At 48.1% G+C, this 18,544-nt stretch overlaps 1 protein-coding gene across 2 annotated transcripts in view; it reads right to left on the reverse strand.

Moving 5' to 3' along the window:
* SRL (sarcalumenin) overlaps positions 1-15,256 on the reverse strand; it is a gene marked incomplete at its 5' end in the record, with an annotated part of 44,963 nt that extends 29,707 nt beyond the window's left edge. The window contains one exon of one of the 2 annotated variants that reach the window (XM_080942411.1): positions 15,160-15,256. In XM_080942411.1, the coding sequence (XP_080798537.1) occupies positions 15,160-15,220 (61 nt within the window). The remainder of the gene's footprint in view (positions 1-15,159) is intronic. The other variant, XM_080942410.1, reaches the window with a different exon arrangement.
* Between the last annotated feature and the right edge of the window lie 3,288 nt (positions 15,257-18,544).

Here is an 18,544-nt window from a genome sequence, read left to right on the forward strand (position 1 = left end):
TGGCTGACAGCTGCATCTTTCAGTTTCTGTCTCTATCTTCACATGACCTCCTTCTCTTCCTAGAGGGAAGAAACCATATTGGACCTAGAACCTACTCTTCTCCAGTAGGAATCCAACCAGCAACAGCCACAATGTCCCCACTTCCAAAATAAAACCCAGGCACTTAAGTTAGGGCTTAAATATTTATCTCATAACAGATGCTGTGATCGCTTTTATGGTTAGAACTCCCTTCTGCTTTTCTATAGGTTCCAGCCTTACCTGTTCCTCGTGCTACCCATGTCTCCTGCCACACCCCTCACAATGTCTTCAGGGCACAGATATGTAAGTCTGTCTCTGGCCTTGTTGACTCATGTCTAGACTGCACTGAGTGATGTGACAGGACACAAACCCTGCTCCCTGTGGTAGTGAACTATCTTCCTGTTGACCTCTCTAGGAAAGGGTCCTTATCCAATACTTCCTTATATGTGCGTCATCCGTGCCTGAAGAGCTATTATTCAGGTCACCTGCACTTCTCCAGTCCCCACGCCAGTCTCACTGTCTCTCCCTGTCCCAAGGCCAATCCCTGATCATACTTTAGAGCTCAGCGTTGAGGCTCATCCCCTAGGAATTTCCTCCCCAGTCCTCAAACTTACTTAGGTCTGCCTGTTCTGTGATCCGGAAGTACCTGTCACCTTTGTCCCCAGGGAGATGACAGATGTTTAGCAGAGACTTAGCAGCTGTCCCTACACTATGATCCCTGACTGAGAGCACATGACAATAAACCTCCTTCCCAGTCACTGTTTCTCATCTAAAAAGGGACAGCCACCCCTTCCCAGGCTCCTGAGTGTTCCCACAGCCAGGGTAATGAGTGTTGTGCGTGCTCAGGTCACCAACCCCAGATCTTCCTAACTTATGCAAAGGAAAAGCGGGAGCCCTACAGTGAGTGACCTAGAAGCTCACACCTCTGCCCTGCTTCCCTAGTGACGTCATCTCTTCTCCAATGCCACCTTCCTTGTCCACTCTGTCCAGACCCTTGGGAACGCCTGTTCTTCTGGGACCACCCCAGTGTCCCTTCATGTGGCCCCTTCAGAGTATGCTCTTCCCATATTGCATCTCTGTGCGGCCACCTCCAGCCACCTCAATAGAGACTGTCACCCACTTAGCCTCTGCCTTTTCTCTCCCTAGTTTTATTTTTCTTCACTGTTTTCTAGTATGTCGGAGGTTGGTCGGGTACTGCTTTGCATTCAGGTGCTAAATACTGGTCCCCAAGAGTTGGCTGCAGTCTAATGAGTACATCCTCACACACACCAAAATATATTGTGTAAACTTTGATCCCAATCTTCTCTGACTGTTTCAATGAAAGTGACTAACAGCCGATTACTGGGGAGACGAGAGGTAGGCGGGGCTTTGGTTACCAAGGGAGAGAAGTACATCCTGAGGAAGGACTGGTGGAGAAGAAATAACTCAAACAGCAAGTAACTTGGTGAGCACAGCTAAGAAATAGCCAGTCTGGTGTAGAAAAAAAAATAGTTTAGGGTAATCGCCTAACAACTGTGCGATTAAATAAATTGGTAAGACTGTGACTTGGTTGTTGATGGGTAGCCAGGTCATCATAATAACTAACAGAGTTATTGAGTATATTTCAACAGCACTAATACACTGCACAATTGATGTAGTGTCCTGGTGTTTGGGATTTGTTTCCTTGGCACCTAGACTAGCTATTTATGTGATTGGATACAAAATGAATGGTTAGAAGACCGATAGTTGGATGGAGAATGGGAGAAATGGTGGCAAAATGAAAGACCTTTCTTCATCTCAGGATCTGATAGCTCCAGAACACAAGAGAAGAGCCACTGAGCTGTCCTAAAGCCAGTATCTAACCTCCACGGGACCAGTTCTCATGGGATTAAAGGGCCCGAGGAGAGTTGCTTTCCCAGCTGAATTGCTGAACAAAATCCTCTCCCAGTGAAGACAGTAAAATTTGATTAGAGGGGGGAGGTGTAGACAGGAAGCCAGAGCTGACCACCCAGCATCATCAGTGCCAATACCTGAGACCATACCTGAGAAGGGACTGTGGACCACACGAGCTCTGAGTAGTTGCTCGTGAGATGTCAGGTTATTTGGGGTCAGACACTGCGGGAGACAAGCCAAGTGTGTGAGGAGCCATGATGTGGTCAAAAGGGTAGGAGAGAGCTGGAGAAAGTGCAAGCTAGGCTTCAGAACCCGCAATGCCAGGCTGGTAGGGGGAGGGACTGGGGCTTGGGACTAGTGAAATCACATCTGGCTTAGTGTGGGAGAATGTTTGGTAGGTTTCAGAGGCTTAACAGTGGAGACCATTGAATTCTGTGAACTAGGCCTTTGTGGTTACTGATAAGCATTTGTTGTGGTAGAGCATGCCTTTAATCTCAGCACTTGGGAAGCAGATGCAGGCAGATCTCTGTGTGTTCAAGGTCAGCTTGGTTTACAAAGAGAGGCCCCAGGACAGCCAGTGCTATACAGAGAAACCCTGTGTTGAAAGACCAAATTTAAAAAAATGATTTATTTTTATTTAGGTATATGTGCTTGTGTGTGCATGTGGTATGTGTATGCAGGCACATGGTTAAGCCAAAAGAGGACATTGGATAACCTGGAGCCAGAATTACAGGCAGTTACAAGCCATGTGGGTACGGGGACCCAAATTAAGGTCTTTGGAAAGAGCACTTGCTGCTCTTAACTACTGACAATCTCTTCAGTACTCAGTGATGAATATTCCTGAGAAGGTCTGAAAGCCTAGACTGGACAAAGATTGAAAGTAATCCTCTTAGCCTGTTTCCTCTAGAACCAGGATGTACCACAGTACCTTGCTTCTCCATCTGCTCAGACACTCTAGACGTGGGTATTCCTGATACCCACTGAGAGAAGACCCTGCTATCTACTCTCCTATAGGGAACCTCTGCTGCTTGGCAGGAGGTCCGTGCGAATGGCAAAGTCACGGGGTGGTCATTCAGAAATTTATTCTGAGCCGCTTCTGCAAAGAATCGGAAGGATGTCCACATCCCATAGATCCGTTGCTTGGCTCCTACAACACCCAAGGGCTGAGGTCAGGGGGACTGATACAGGGTCTCACACAGAAAGCAAGCTGTACTACATTTCCAACCTCTAGGTCCTTGCTCTATCACTAACCATCCAGAAACTACTTCTCCCTTCCCCAGGACCTTCTGCCTCCAACTCGTTTCATGGCTGAAACATAGCCAGTCACCCTCCCCCCAGCACCCGTGTAAGCTGCGCAGCTGCTTCTGGAATTCTCTGCTCCACCTAGTGGTCTATACACTCATTTAACATGTGTCAGCAGAGCTCCAAATTAGCCATCGGGTCATTGTGGGGACCCGACCAGTAGGGCCAAGGCAAGAGGCGCCCTCTGCCCAGCAGAAGACACTCTTGTATCCCCACAAGAACTAAACTTTTGGAGGTCATAACTCCTACACATCTCGAGGTTCACAGTTATTATATAGTGGATCGAAAGGTATTCTTTCAACATTTGTGTCCACCATGACCTGAGAATGTGATCTTATTTGGAAATACGATTTTTGTAGGTGTAATTAGTTAAGGTGAGGTCGTGTAAATTAGGGTGCACCCTAAAGCCAATGTGTTTAATGTCCTTATGTGGTAAAGAAAAAAATACGGAAGCCCAGACAGGGGAGAAGGCCATAGGAAGGCAGAGGTGAGGTTGGAGTACCAAGGCTGGAAGCCAGGAGAATGGGGGATTGCTGGAAAAAGCACAGAGCTTCCTCCACAAGAATCTTCAGAAGCATAACCCTACCTTCAACATCTATAACTGAACAAGAATACTTTCGTGGGATTGTTTTGTTTGAGATGGGGTCTAACTATGTGGACTAGGCTGGTGCACACACACACACACAGACACACACACACACACAGACACACACACACACACACAGACACACACACACACACAGACACACACACACACACAGACACACACACAGACACACACACAGACACACACACAGACACACACACACACACAGACACACAGACACACACACAGACACACACACACACAGACACACACACACACACACACACACACACACACACACACACTGCTTCTGTCTCCAAAATGCTAGGTTTTAAGACGTGTACCACTACACCCAGCCATTTTTTAATGTTTTAACACATCTAGTTTGGGGTAACTTGTTACGACAACCACAGGAAAACAATATAGGAACCAGCTCCTAAGCCTGGCCTCTGAAATTTCCAAACGCTCTCCCACACTAAGCCAGATTTCACAAGTCCGAAGCCCCAGTCCCTACCCCTGCTGGCCTGGCATTGCATGCTCTGAAGCCTAGTTTGAGCACCCCTCCCCAGCCACACAGCCTGTCTGACAAATGTTACCCCCTTCACTGTGCTCTCTCTCTCTCTCTCTCCCTCTCTGGCTACTTATTTTTAGCCCCTGATCCCATCAGCCTTATATGGCTCCCTGTTCGTCTCATGAGTACGGACTAACCCCTCTCCTGGTTTGTAAGCTCTTTGAGGACAGAGAATCCCAGAGATATTAACAGCCCTAGTGGGAGTGAAATGCTGATAGAGTCCCTGGGTTGTTCTTGTCCCCGGATATTTGAGGAGCCTGGCAGCACATGTCAAGTGACAGTACACATGCCCAACGGCGAGAACGTGTTGCCACTGTCACAGCCCTGTTAACATTTTTAAAAAATGTAATATCAAAGAACTTTGCCTTGAGAGAGGGACTTGCTATGTAACCCTGATACCCTACACTGACTGTGTAGAGCAGGCTGGCCTTGAACCCACATAGATCCTCCTGCCTCTGCCTCATGAGTGCTGGGACTGAAGGTATGCACCGAAATGCCCAGCTGAAAGACTATTTCAAACATCTGATAGACGATTTTTTGAGACAGGGTCTTGAATATCTGGCCTCAAACTCACTATGTATCCCAGGATATTGGGATGACCTTGAACTTCTGATCACCTGTGTCTACCTCCCAAGTGGCTCCTACCACCATGACCAGGATGAAGCTCGGGCCTTCACATGTGTTAGACAAGCACTTTACCAACTGACCCAGCCCTACTCGAGCTCCCCGATTCTTACTTTAATCACATAGCCTCCATGTTCTCAACAGCCCAAGCGTTATTATCCCCAATCAATAGGTAAAGAAATGGGTACAGAATTAGCAAGGTGGTGCATGTCTATAGTCCCACCACTTAGGGGTTAAGGAAGGAGGGCTATGAGTTCTAAGGCCAGCTACATAGAGACACAGAAAGGAGAGAGAAAGAGGAGCCGAGAGTCTGGCGTTGTCAGTCAAACCTTTACCTATTGCCATCTAGGGAAATTTCTATTGGAGACAACTGGGCAGCTAGGTTCTAACCCAATGGCCACTTGGAGGAAGACCAGGGGCTGCAGTTTGGCAGTGGCCTGCTGGAGGAGGGAAGGAAGGAGGGGACTCCCAAGGCCCAGGGTTCTCCCCTGGCTTGGTTCTGGGCTGAGCTCCCAGCACAACCCACTTCCTGTAAGCACCAAACTCCAGGCCAGGCTTTGCCTGCACCTGTTTGAACTCAGAGCGCTGTCCCTGCTCTAAAAGGATCCAAAAATATCTGAGGGGGAGGAGAAGGGGGTGGGTCCAGTCAAAAGGAGAGCCGGCTAGGGAGACAGCCTCTTCGCTTGGCCTTCAAGGCTCTTCCCAGCTGGCTCCAGTCCATCAGGGTTGCCTTGTCTCCCCGAACATGAGCCTCTTATTCTAGCTAGTATGGCTGGCATGTTCCTGCCAGCGCAGACCTCTGAGCTTCCCCCATGCCTGTAGATAACTCTCCTTACACAGATCATCTGCTCATTCATTAGACATAATTAAGTGTCTTCAGTGAGCCAAGCTCCGTGCTACGTATTAGTAATCCAGTACAGCAGCAGTGCCCTGGCCTTACAGGGATATGTTCCCAGGTCCCATGTGGAGGCCTGAAACCACACAGTGCTGAGTTCTATACAGGGTGTGGTTTTTTTTTTTTCTGCACATACATACCTATGATAACCCTCTTCAATTTTTATTTCTTTCCTCATTTGTTGCTGAGGAGGAGGCACATGTGCCATGGCACCAGTGTGGAGGTCAGAAGGCAATTGGCCCGAGTGAGTTCTCTCCTTCCACCACATGAGTTCCAGGGACGAAACTCAGGCTAGCAAGCTTAGCGGCCAATGACTTTCCTTGCCGAACCATCCCACTGGCTCCATAGAGTTGTAATTTACAAATTAGGCACTGTGATGGCTTGGACGTGTCGCTCACTTGATAAAGTGCTTGCTAGCACGAGCAAAGTCCGGGGCTTCATCCTCAGTGGTAGTGCCCGCACACAGTCCCAGCACTTAGTCCCAGAACTTGAGAGGCGGAGGCAGGAAGATCATTCAAGATCATCCTGGGCTACATAGTTGTGCCAGGCTGAGCTACCTGAGCCTCTGCCTCAAGAAGAGGGAGGTGGGATAGCAACCAGATGGCTCAGTAGAAAAGGATGCTACCAAGCCTGGATAACCCAAGTTTGACTCCCAGAACTCTAAATGGTAAAATGGTAGAAGGTACCTGACTCTTATTGTGTGTGTGTGTGTGTGTGTGTGTGTGTGTGTGTGTGTGTGTGTGTGAGCTGAGGATCTAGCTCAGTGGCAGAGTACGTGTCCAGACTGCATGAAGCCTCAGGTTCAACACCCAGTATTAGGGAAAGTAGGAAAGAGTAACATTAAAACTAGTAACTAACTCGAACAATTAGAAAGCAGTCGGTCGGGCAGTGCCTTCCATCCTCTCTCCCTTCCATCCTCACTCCCTTCCATCCTCTCTCCCTTCCATCCTCACTCCCTTCCATCCTTACTCCCTTCCATCCTCACTCCCTTCCATCCTCACTCCCGTGAGACAGCAGCAGGTGGTCTCTGTGAGCTCAAGACCTGCTCTGCATAGTGAGTTCCAGGCCAGCCAGGCCAAAACCGTATAGTGAGACTCTTTTATAAAAGTTTGTTAAAGTTTATGAATCGCTTATTTCCGTGATTTCCCTTTTAATCTTTTTTGGATCATGGTTGATCGTCAGAAATGAAAACAAAGCCATGAATTTTTAGAAACCGCTTATTTATGTGTCTGTAAGAGAAATAATAAAAGTGCAGTCCCCTGCCCTCCAGAAGCAGCTGATCTGACAATTGTCTCCTCCTAGGAGTGAGGCTGACTCCCTCTATGGAGCCGACCTTCCTACGGTTCCTCTGTATTACAACCAGAGTATCGGCTGCAGGGAGTGTTAGTAACATTTTTTTACAGTGCAAGTCATCTCTCCAAATAGAAGGTCAGCTCTCCAGGGCAGACACAGTCAGCCCATTCCTGCCTGTACCATGTGGCTCTGCCAGGACCTTGGAGGTCCCAGGAAGAGTCTATGAGAGCTAGAGACCCCACATCTGCCTCAGCTCTCCCTCCTCGGGGGTAAAATACCCCCATTCTGTTGCTTTTCCACACTTCCTTCTGATTACGTCCTGACTGGAATCCACCTCAATTGCCTTAGCTAAAAGGGGGTTCCCTAAGGAAGGCCACACAATATCCTGCAGGTCTCTGATGAGCCTCCTATTCCCAAAAGGCTGTCACACAACCCACACTCACAGTACCTACCATACGCCAAAGAGGGAAGAAGTAATAACTCTCAAGGAGGCTGTGCAAAGAACCCCGGGAAGGAACGGATGGAGAAAAGCCCTTGCCTGTTCCCTAAAGCTCTTAGGGACAGGAGTCCTACCAGGGTAGACTCTCTGGCTTCATTCACCGCCACCCCACTTTCCTACACCCTACCCTGCACCACCTCAGGAAAGACAGACTTCCAGGGTGGCCCCCACTGGCAACAATGGCTTCTCTGTGTCTTCAGAATCTGTCTGTGGGAACACTCACCCCAGCGCAGCTGAAAGCAGCTCTCCCTCCATACTCGCTGAGGAAGAACTGTTAAACCGGACTGAAGAACCCACTATAAAGCTGTGGCCTTGGGGGTGGGAACAGTTGATCTCTTGGCCCTTTAATTCTGATTAAGTTTGACTAATTAATTCTATTCAGTTACGAATAACATTTAATGCGTTGTCACCTGTACTTCTGGTTTAACTCTGACACTTAAAGTCTGGTTCTCACAAGTGTCCTGTCTTACAGCTGAGCAACAGCTCAGGAATGGCTGCTCTGGGGGAGGTGAATACGTCAGTTGACAAGTGACAGGTATGTTCCCCCTAATGGAAGGGACCTAGAACCGTGATTGTTAGTAAAACCACCTTCAAGAGTAGAGAAGGGGAGGCTGAAACCAGATGGGTTAAGACTCTTTGCCAGCCATGGTGGTGCATGTCTTTAATCCCAACTCGCAGAAGGCAGAGGCAGGCGGATCTCTGAGTCTGAGGCCAGCTTGGTCTACAGAGCAAATTCCAGGACAGCCAGGGCTGCACAAAGAAACCCTTTCTGAAGGGCAGGGAGGGATGGGGGAGACTCCCCAATCCTATAGAAACACAACAACAGAGCAGCCAGGCTACTGTGGGCAGAAAAAAGACCAGTCTCCAAAAACTCAGCTGAGTCAGTCCCATTTGTTCCCTGGACTGTTTTGTTGGAATTCTGCTGGGCATACTGGGTTGGGATGGACCCAGGAGACTAAGACCTGGGAAATACTAAACATATCCACCTTGGCAGCCCTACAGCTGGGCTCCCTGTGCCTCCAATTCTTACTCAGCACCAGGTAGAGGAGGCCCGCTCTACAGAACTCAGGGACTACCCGTTGCTCTTTATTGTAATTAAGGGGTTCCACAGGCCTTGCTCACCAAAGCCACGGGAAATTCTACCTTAGAGATGCATTTCTCGAGATTAGAAACAACAGTTCAAGCTCTTGAGCCCTGGTCTTCCATTGGCATGAGTAGAGCTCTTCCTGACTGAACTAAGGTAGGTTGTGAAAACAGAGAGCAGACGCGGTGCTGCAGAGAGATGGGGAAGTCAAGAGAGAATTACCAGGCCCTGCAGTGTGGATGCATTCTGAAGACAGGCAGCTTCTGCTCTAATGCCTTCCTGAGAAGGCAGGTGAGGGCTGGAGATTCTGGGGAGCCGGCGCTCCCAAAGTAGAAATGAAGGATACAAGCCTTACCCATCTTGCCTATCCCCTTTGTCTAATGGAAACAGGATGAAAACAGAGGGGGACTCGAGCCCGTCTTCATCTCTCATCGATAGCAAGATCATCATCCAGGCAACCCAGGCCATGGGCCTTTCCTGTTAGTTTCTACTTAAAACCTTGACTCCAGAGGGGACAACACACAGTGCTCTACCCCAGTAGACTCAACAGGCATTTGTTAAGTACACAACCTGGATAATGGAGTCAGGGCAAGTTCAGTCACCCTGACTGAAGGTGGAAGGCCCCTGACATTCACTCTGATGAAGATGCTGGTTTGTTGTTTCACCTTCCGCCCTCTCTTCCAAGCATCTCATAGTACTTCCTCAACAGTGGACACCGGCTTGACTTCAACTCAAGCTCAAAGCAACAAGTCTTTAACTACACAGAGCTCTTGGAAGGTTTGTCAGGGTCTCCATGCTATGGCCTTCCATAACCTGTTGGTCACGACCCCTTTGCCAAACCTCTACCTTCAAAGATATTGACACTGTGTTTGGCTCCTAACAGTAGCAAAGTTATAGTTATAAAGTAGCAGCAAAAAAAAAAATATTTATGGTTAGGTTTCACCACATGTATTAAAGAGTCGCAGAATTAGGAAGGTTGAGAACCACTCTGCTCTAGAGAAATCCCCAATGGGTCCTACAGGCATACCTCCTTCGGCTCCTTGGATAGCCACTGAGACTGATCCTTATGCAGACATCTATCCAAGGTCTTTTCACTGCTTCTCATGGGAACCACAATACGCTCAGGCCTTCTGTGCTCTCCTTTAGAATTCTGACATCTCAAACATCCCATTTGCCATCTCATTCCTGTCCCCACCTCTTTTTTTAAGTCAGGGTCTCATGTAGTCCAGCCTGTCTCTGACTCCCTCTGTGGCCCAGAATGACCCTGAACTCCTGGTTCTCCTCTTCACCGGCCAAGTGCTGGGATTACCAGAGCATGTCGCCATCTTGTTTTATGTGGTGCAGGGAATCGAACCCATGGCCTTATGCACGCTATGCAATCGTGATGCTAACAACCCCAGCCCTTCCCTGTGCTCTTCAGTCTTTTCCTTTCCACAGGAATCTTCCCTGTTGGCTCAGAAACATGCTCAGTGTGAAAGTTTCTCTGTGTCTGCAGTGCCTTCTGGCCCCGAAATTCTGTTACTGGCTTTTATCCATCTGGCTTAATCTTTAACTCCCCACATCTAAATATGTTGCCTCTATGTGATCACTAAATACTCTTAAATCCCTCATAATCTGCCAGTGACCTCTGGGTTGTCAAAATCAACACCTCATCGTCCCCCAGGTCTCTATGACATTTAATCCCTTTGACTGCCCCTTCCTCTAGGAGACATCCTTTCCCTTGGCCACCGGGCCACTCTGTCTCCTGGTATTTCTTTCCATCTTTCTGAAACTCATTTATTTATTATCTTCTTCCTCTTCCTAATCTTTAGTTCCAGTGTCCTTCAAAGATTAGTGCTTAGTCTTATTTTTCTCCCTGTGCAATGGCTCCCTCCTTCCCTGCCTTGCTGGTCTCTGTATAAATGAACTGTGCCTCTGCATTTTTAGTCCTGATTTTCATCTAGGCCACAATCTCATCTTTTCTCTGTTTTCATTTATTTGTTTAGGACAGAGCCCAGGATGACTTGAACTCAGGCTCCTCCCACCTCTTTCCTCAATGGTTATGATGACGAGCATGTGCCAACACGCTCAGTGTGATCTCACCTTTCTAACGACTTTTAACCCCCATCCAGATGTCCCAGAGTCTGTGGCGCTCAAAATGACCCAAACTGAACTTTGTGCATGTATAACAGAATTTCACTTCTGGCTGGCCTGACCAAGCTGGTCTCTAACTCACAGAATCTACTTGCCACTGTCTCCTGAGGGCTAAAATTAAAGTCATGTACCGCCACACTCAGCCCAAACCGAACGTTTAGCATGTGTTCTCTTCTGCGTAGCAATATCTTGTTCTGACAGCTCCTCCGGTGACTGCAAGGAAGCCTGCCAGGGTTGGGGAGTCCAGTTTGGGAGATCCTGCTCAGATTGAGAAGCATAGTTTTGGAGATCCTGCCCAGGTTGGGGAGTCTGGTTTAGGGGATCCTAACTCTGTTAGGGTCACCTCTTTTGGCTCTATACTCTCTGACATGGCTGACTAATTGGTTTACCCCAGTCCTGCTCCTTCCAACCAACATAACCGAGCACATCTCCTCAAAGCCCTCCATGGCTCCCCACTGTCCACACAAGAAAGTGTTCTTCCTCAAGGCCATTCACGGCTCACTCCATAAGGCTGGCTACTTCTGTTCTGTCCCCTTCACACACGTTCCCTCCTGCTGTCTCCTCACAGCTCAACCCCTTCTCCTCTCATGGTCCAGTTTCATCTTCCTCAATCTAAAAATACTCCTCAGAGCCAGAAAATGGCTCAGCAGGTAAGCCTGCTTGCTGCCGAGCTTGATGACACTAGTCAGATCACCAAGATCCCAAAAGTTGTCCTCTGACTTCTACGTTCATGCTGTGGCACACACACGTCCCTCTCCAATCAATAAGCGCAAATATTATTTATTTCATAAGACATTCTTCACTCCTCTCAGCCCAATAACCCCACCTCAGCTTCTTCTCAACTCTCCATTATGATCGTATCTTATTAGCCCAGCATTCGAGTAAGGAGGAAGCCATCTTTTTCCTTCCTTCTAGATCAAAGAGACACCAAAAATGTCTCCCTAATTCCTCCAATATCCTACTTTTGAAACAGCAGGCATAATAAATATAAAATACTTCAAGCTGTGTGAATGGATGGCTTCCAATCCTCGAGCAACACTACACCCTAGGCTTGGACGTGGCTAAAAGTAAGAATGTGCCCATCCCCACAGCCACAGACCCTGCTCTGTACAGCACATTCTCCCAGCTGTCACCTTCCTTCCAGCCAGCAAGTACAGCACCCAGCCTCATCCCCCTCTTAGGCCGAGCCAGCAGCAGAAACAGCCATCTTGTTTTCCATTTGTGTCCACAGAAGTTGGGTCCTTCTCAGCCTACATTCACACGCTCACATCAAAGGCCAGTTGGTTGCAACAGGTCTTCTCTTCACCTTCCCTGGGGGATACGTAGGCAAAAGCACGGGGCAAGAAGAAAAGAGACCTGAATCCCAGCTCCGGCTGGCCATGAACTAATTATTTGTCCTCCACTGTAACGTATGGTGCTCATTGTAACATATATGGGGCAAAAATGGAATTTCCCAAACTGTGGTCCCCATGCCGCTAGGAAAAGGGATGGATCCAGAAGCCCATATAAGCACATCCTGGCACAGAACATCACAGGCGCCATATGGAAAGTGGGGAGACCAGATGCACCCTAGGAGCTTATCCAGCTTTCATAAGCTAGACAAGGGGACATTGCTTTGGGAACTAGAAAAGCTTCTGAGGTCGGCTCTCTCCGGAACCCTGATTCACTCCTCTTGAAGCCTCCCAACAGAAGACAGTAGCAGCTAGACTACTGCCCTGTGGAAGAGACAGAAAGGCGGATTCCTTCTAGATCTACAGCCTTACAGTAAAGGGGAGGCAACCTGTGCCCTCAGGGAGTGACATGGACACAACACCCTAAGTCTGTAAATGAACACCCCCGGCATACACCAACCTCTTACCACTGGGATGGAGGGGTGAGGATCAAAGGATCTGAAGCAATAGTCTCAGAAATCTCTTGGGTGGCCTCATCCACTACCCCCTTTCACATTCACCATGGGGTCTGTCAGGGGAAGGCAGGCAGGGGAGGGACATGGGTCCCAGTGGAGAATGTGCTTCTGTCCTTGACTGGGAAGGTCCCTTCATTTCTCTGGGTTTTTCTCTCCTTCAGTTCTGAAAACATTCACTAAAGGTTTGTTTATTTTATGTATATGAGTACAGTGTTGCTATTTTCAGACACACCAGACGAGGACATCAGATCCTATTACAGATGGTTGTGAACCACCATGTGGTAGCTGGGAATTGAACTCGGGACCTCTTGAAGAGCAGTCAGTGCTCTTAACCGCTGAGCCATCTCTCCAGCCCCCAAAACCATTCATTAAATCATCTCTGGAGTTCTTGATGAGACCTATCTCCCCTCCATCCTTAGACCATGGAGAGAACTCAGGTAACTATAAAGAACTAGGGGTAGCTAGATAAGGGAAGGGACCAGAGGTGTCTGGTGACAGGAGCCGATGGCTCCTCCCAAGTTCTGGTGTAGGTACTTGTGACTAATGTCTAGAGAAACGGGGTGCTGGGTCTCCTAGTGAGAAGAAGAGGCATTAGAGTAACCACCCAGTCTAGAGGAACTGAGAAAGCAATGTGGGAGAGATAAGATAGGCTGTGTTCCAGGGTTCCTATCTTTGGAAGTGGGGGGTAGAGCTAGAGAAGGCATGTGCTTCTTCTAGCCCAGAGCAGAGCAGACTGGGAGATAAATAACAGGGGAAAGAGTGGAGACTGGAGCTCAGACTCATCTAACCAGGATGGCAAGTTCTGAGGGAAACGCAACCACTAGCCAAGGCGGCTCTTATAGGTGTACAGGGAAACCATCGGGTGTCTTGTAACCTCCCACTGGGCTGCAGCAGCCACCTCAGGGTACACAGTCTACAACTGGGCAGAGCAGCGGTAACTGAGGAACAAGCAGCGGGCGGATTTGTACACTAACGGACAGGCAGGAGCAAGCTCACGCTCCTGGGTACAGAAAGAAACAGCCTAGGAAAAACCTTCACGTGAATCACATGCCTCTGTCCCATAGCAAGAGCTCTGAGCTTGACCGGTCTAGAAACCCCGTCCCCTCTATACAAAGAAAATTTAAATGCCCCTAAAAGGACAAAAGTCCCCGGGACTTTGCTGTGTGGAAGCCTCAAGGTGGCAGCTGGGGCTGGACCCAGCAGAGGAGGGGCTGGGAAGAGGAGAGGGTGGTAGTGGCTTGGGGCTCAGGATCCAATTACAGGACTGTTTCCATACTTAGCTACCTGACAGCCGCTTGGAATACTCACCACTCCAGCCGCCACAGCCCCATGGAGACCAAATTAACTCAAGGGCAGACAAGGGCAGGGCCCAACAGCAAGCTCAGTGGCCCAGGGCACCCAGCCTTACCTCTCACACCCCCAAAGAATGGCTTTTGTCCCTCATATGCCTACAGCCTCACTAGGACTACACCTCTGTCACTCCAGTCCATGAGACAGAACCTTAAAGGTCTAAGACGTAGACCCAGAAATCTCACAAAGATGAACTGCTAGCCCAGGAGACAAACCAGGGTGTCCTAGATCCCTAAGGGGAATCTTAGAGCACCTCCCTAAAGAATCCCCAAGGGGAAGCCAGCCTTGGGAGTCTTAAGAACAAGAGAGGTGGCAAAATGATCAGGTGTCCCCTCTGCAGCCTATAAATAACCCCCATGCTGCAACCCAAGCCACCGCCTCTGCCACACAAAGTGCTGAGATGTCAAAGGAAAGCCACGGCGTGCAGAGCCGAGCCCCCTTCCTGATGACAGACCCTGCCCCTCGGAAGGCTCTCTTCCATTCCTCTCTGCATTCTCCGGCCATTTTCCACACAGTCAGTAATGCTCGGCTTCCCACTCAATCATACCCTTTCCCAATCCCAGCTCTGCCCCACTATTCTTCAATTACCCCCTTTGTCTGAAGTGTCCCACTCTGTCTGTGGACATGCAAGCCTAAGTCACTAGCTAAAACATCGTCTTCGGTCCTACCTCCCACCAAGATGGTAACAGACAACCCCCGGCTCCAAGATTATGTTATCTCATCCATCTCGGAGATCCCTCTAGGCTTGACTCTGGACGGTCAGCTCTCCAGCATGTTTCTGTCAGACGCCTCTCTCTGATCTTGGCCTAGACCTTGGAACCATTTGCTCTCTCGTTTCTTCTCAGAACCCCTCACTGGCCCCTACTTCTCTCTAGCATCTCATCCTCTGTGTCCCAGGCCCCTGTGAGAAGGGCGGTGATATTAGCTAGAAGCAAAGTTCTGCCATCATCCCAGCCCCCCACACACTCCGATGAAAACTTGGGACCATGAGGGGAACAGTGGAAGCCATTTGTGCAGGGGGCATACCTGCTTGTCCGGAAAGCAGCAGCGAGGCCAGGAAGCAGCAGAGCAGGAGCAGCGCTTTCATGGTGACTGCCAAGAGAGCCCAGCTGCTCCTCACCTCTATTTATATGGTGGGTGCAGGCAGCCACAGCAGGCGGGGGAGGGCGGGGGAGAAGGGTCACACAGTCACTAGGGCAACTGGGCAAACATGATGGGGAAGAAGCCCAGACCCCCAAGGGCTACTGTGGGTATTGTCCTAGGCTCCGAGCACCAGAAGCAGAGCCCAGTAGTGGCCTCTCCTAACATGTCCAGGATCATTTAGTCCAGGGTAGGGGATAAGGGGATAAAGATGGCTCTTGGGCTGAGGTCCAGGAGTTAGGAACTTCAGTCTTCCTAGAATATTTGCTACCTTGACCTAAAGTTTCACATAGGTCAAGGGCCTAAAAATGCCTCCAAATGAAGGACTATCAGCCAAATGGAATCCAATCCTATTTGATAGACACCGATCTGCAATCTAGCACACGGGAAAACCCACGACATCTGACCTTTGAGGTCGATGACTACAAGCTTGTCCTTCCAGGGCTTCTGTACAGAGAATGCAGAGGGAAAACGGGGACTCAGAGAATTGCCCGAATGACGTGATGTCAGTTGGAGGTGGGGAGACAGATCCATTTCCAATTTCCAGTGCACAGGGCTCCTGAACATTCTACAAAGCGCTCTTTGATGTAGTCTTCCTCTGGGCTTGTAGTAGCCCTGAAAGTCAGACGTAGGAAGTTTGAGAGACAACAGATGCTGGCTTGTCTGGCTAGGGGCATAGTGTCACCAGGAAGGGAGGCAGCAGCAACTGGCCATGTAGCAAATGAACAAAAAGCAAACTGGGCACCTGTTCTGTGCTAGGAACTTTGCATTCCTCAGAGCTTGAGTTTATGGTACCGGAAACTGAACACAGGGCTTAGGCCAGAACATCCTGTCACAGAACCACATCCCTAGCCCTGTGCCTTATACCTTTAATGCAGCTTTACTAATATACAATCAACAAAAAAAAACAAAAAAAAAAAAAAAAAAAAAAACAAAACTTACTACACGGGGTTTCTTGGTTTGTTTTGTTTTTGTTTTATGAGACAGGGTTTCTCTGTGTGACCCAGCTGTCCTGGAACTCATTCTGTAGACCAGGCTGGCCTCTACTCAGGGAATCTCCTGACTCTGCCTCCCAAGTGCTGGGACCAGAGGTGTGCACCACCATGCCTAGTGCACCACACCTATCTAAAGGATACAAACTGATAAAAGTTTGACCTATATCTGCATTGTCATATACACCAGCACAGTTAAGACAGAGAACAGATTCCTCCCCCCCAGTCTGGCAACCTTTAATCTCCTTGCTGTCCATATGCATTAGTTTGCATGTCACGGCTATGGCTGTAAATGAGATCTGTATCTGCTTCTTTCACTTAGCGCAAGTATCGAGAGATGCATTCATTGTATCAATAGCCCATTCCTTTTTATCAATGAGTAGCCATCCATTGTAGGAGCAAACCACAATAGGTTATCCACTTACCTGCTGATGGACATGTGGTTGTTGCCAAGATTGAACCATTAAGAGTAAAGTTGTTATGAACTTTGACTTGCATGTGTACCATTGTACAGACAGAACCTTTTGTTTCTCTTGTATAAATGCCTAGGAGTGAAATAGTTGGGTCTCATGCTATCTGTTGTGTTTTATAAAAGAGGGGGAAAAAAGCCAGAGATATGTTTGGTAGAGGTGAGATATGGTGAGGTGGAAGGGGGTGCCTCTGAGGGCCCATGCTGAAGCATCCCTTCCTACTAAGGTACCAGCCATACTATGGTATAGTATAAAATAGAGAGTATTTAGGGAACGGGGAGGGGAGTTAAATGGGCATTAGAGGAGAGAGAGAGAGAAAGAGAGAGAGAGAGAGAAGGAGGTGTAGAAGCCAGCCATGAACACATAGAGAGAGAGGGAAGGGGAATGGGGTGAGAAGGAACAGAGAGAGAAGAGGAGAACAAGAGCGTGAGGAGGGGGCAAGGAGCCCCTTTTATGTGGGGTCGGTGCCTAGGTGAAATAAATGCCAACCATATCTGTGTAAAACTTTTCCCAAAGGTGGTTGTACTATTTTATGTTTTTATGTTCCCAAAAGTGCACTAGCGTTTCGGTTTCTGCCCAGCCTAATACTTGATATGGTTGGTACGCATGGTCCTGAGAATGGAACTCAAGGCCTTCCATGTGCTGGTCAAACCCTTCACCGCTGAGCACGCCTCAGCCCTCCCTTCAGGCATTCTTTAGATGTACAGATGTGGCTCACTTCAGGATTTATTTTTTAAACAATTTTTGTGTGTATATGTGTGCACAAGAATGTGTGTGTGTGCACGCATAGAAGCCAGTTCTCTCTACCACCTGACTCCTAGGAATTACACTCAAGTCAACAGGCTTGGTGGCAAAGTGCCTTTATCCTCTGAACAGCTCACTGCAGTACAATCTTCACTTCTGTTTTCCTAATAACTAATAATATTAATGTTTTCACATATCTACTACCTATTTCTTTGGTATATTCCTATGAAATGCTTGCTCAAATCTTTTGTCCACTTATTATGAGATGTTTTGTTCAGTTTTGACCCATACACAAATGACAGTTTATGGCAGGTAGGTTTCTTCATCCATCATGTAAGTCTCAGAGATCAAAATCAGAGTGTCAGGCACCTGAACCCCAGGACATCTTACTGACTCCCAATTCAACATTCTATATAATATACTATAAAATTAAATTTTTAAATTTGCAGAATACATCAGGAAAATCAATAGGGAAACTGGATTATCATGATCAGAATTATTACAGAAGGCATACAGCTCTAACCAGGCAATAATGAAGAAGTATTTAAGAAGCAGTTCTCTTAAAATAGCATGGGATTAGAAATAATTTAATATGTTTGGGATGCATTGAATATACAACTGTGACTGACTACACACTGATACTTAGTGTGCTTTCTATTACAGGATATAAAACTAGCCCCGCAATGGAATATTAAACCAAAACACAACAGCAAGTGGAGTCTACCCATGAAGAGTCTGAAGGGTGTAAGAACTTTACCTTTCAATGTGGTCAACAATTGACTCCACAAATCTAAATGAAACCTGTTTATCCGCACAGCCAAAGTATGGATTTCAGATCAGTCCACTAATGGTTTAGATTATAATGAATCTGTAGCTCACCATCAAGAAAACTAACCAGGTTTCTAGCTGTGGTGGTTAGGTTTCATTTCCTTGGCCAGGCTATGGTGCCAGTTGCTTGGTCTTGCACTAGTCTGGATGGGATTAGGAAGGTTTTTAACATTTGAAGTAAAGATCTCCGTTTGGGGAGCGGTAGAGTATTGGCTTGCCATGCTGGAAGGCATTGGC

Source organism: Micromys minutus, assembly GCF_963924665.1.
Source record: "Micromys minutus genome assembly, chromosome: 31".
In the NCBI taxonomy this organism is placed as follows: domain Eukaryota; kingdom Metazoa; phylum Chordata; class Mammalia; order Rodentia; family Muridae; genus Micromys; species Micromys minutus.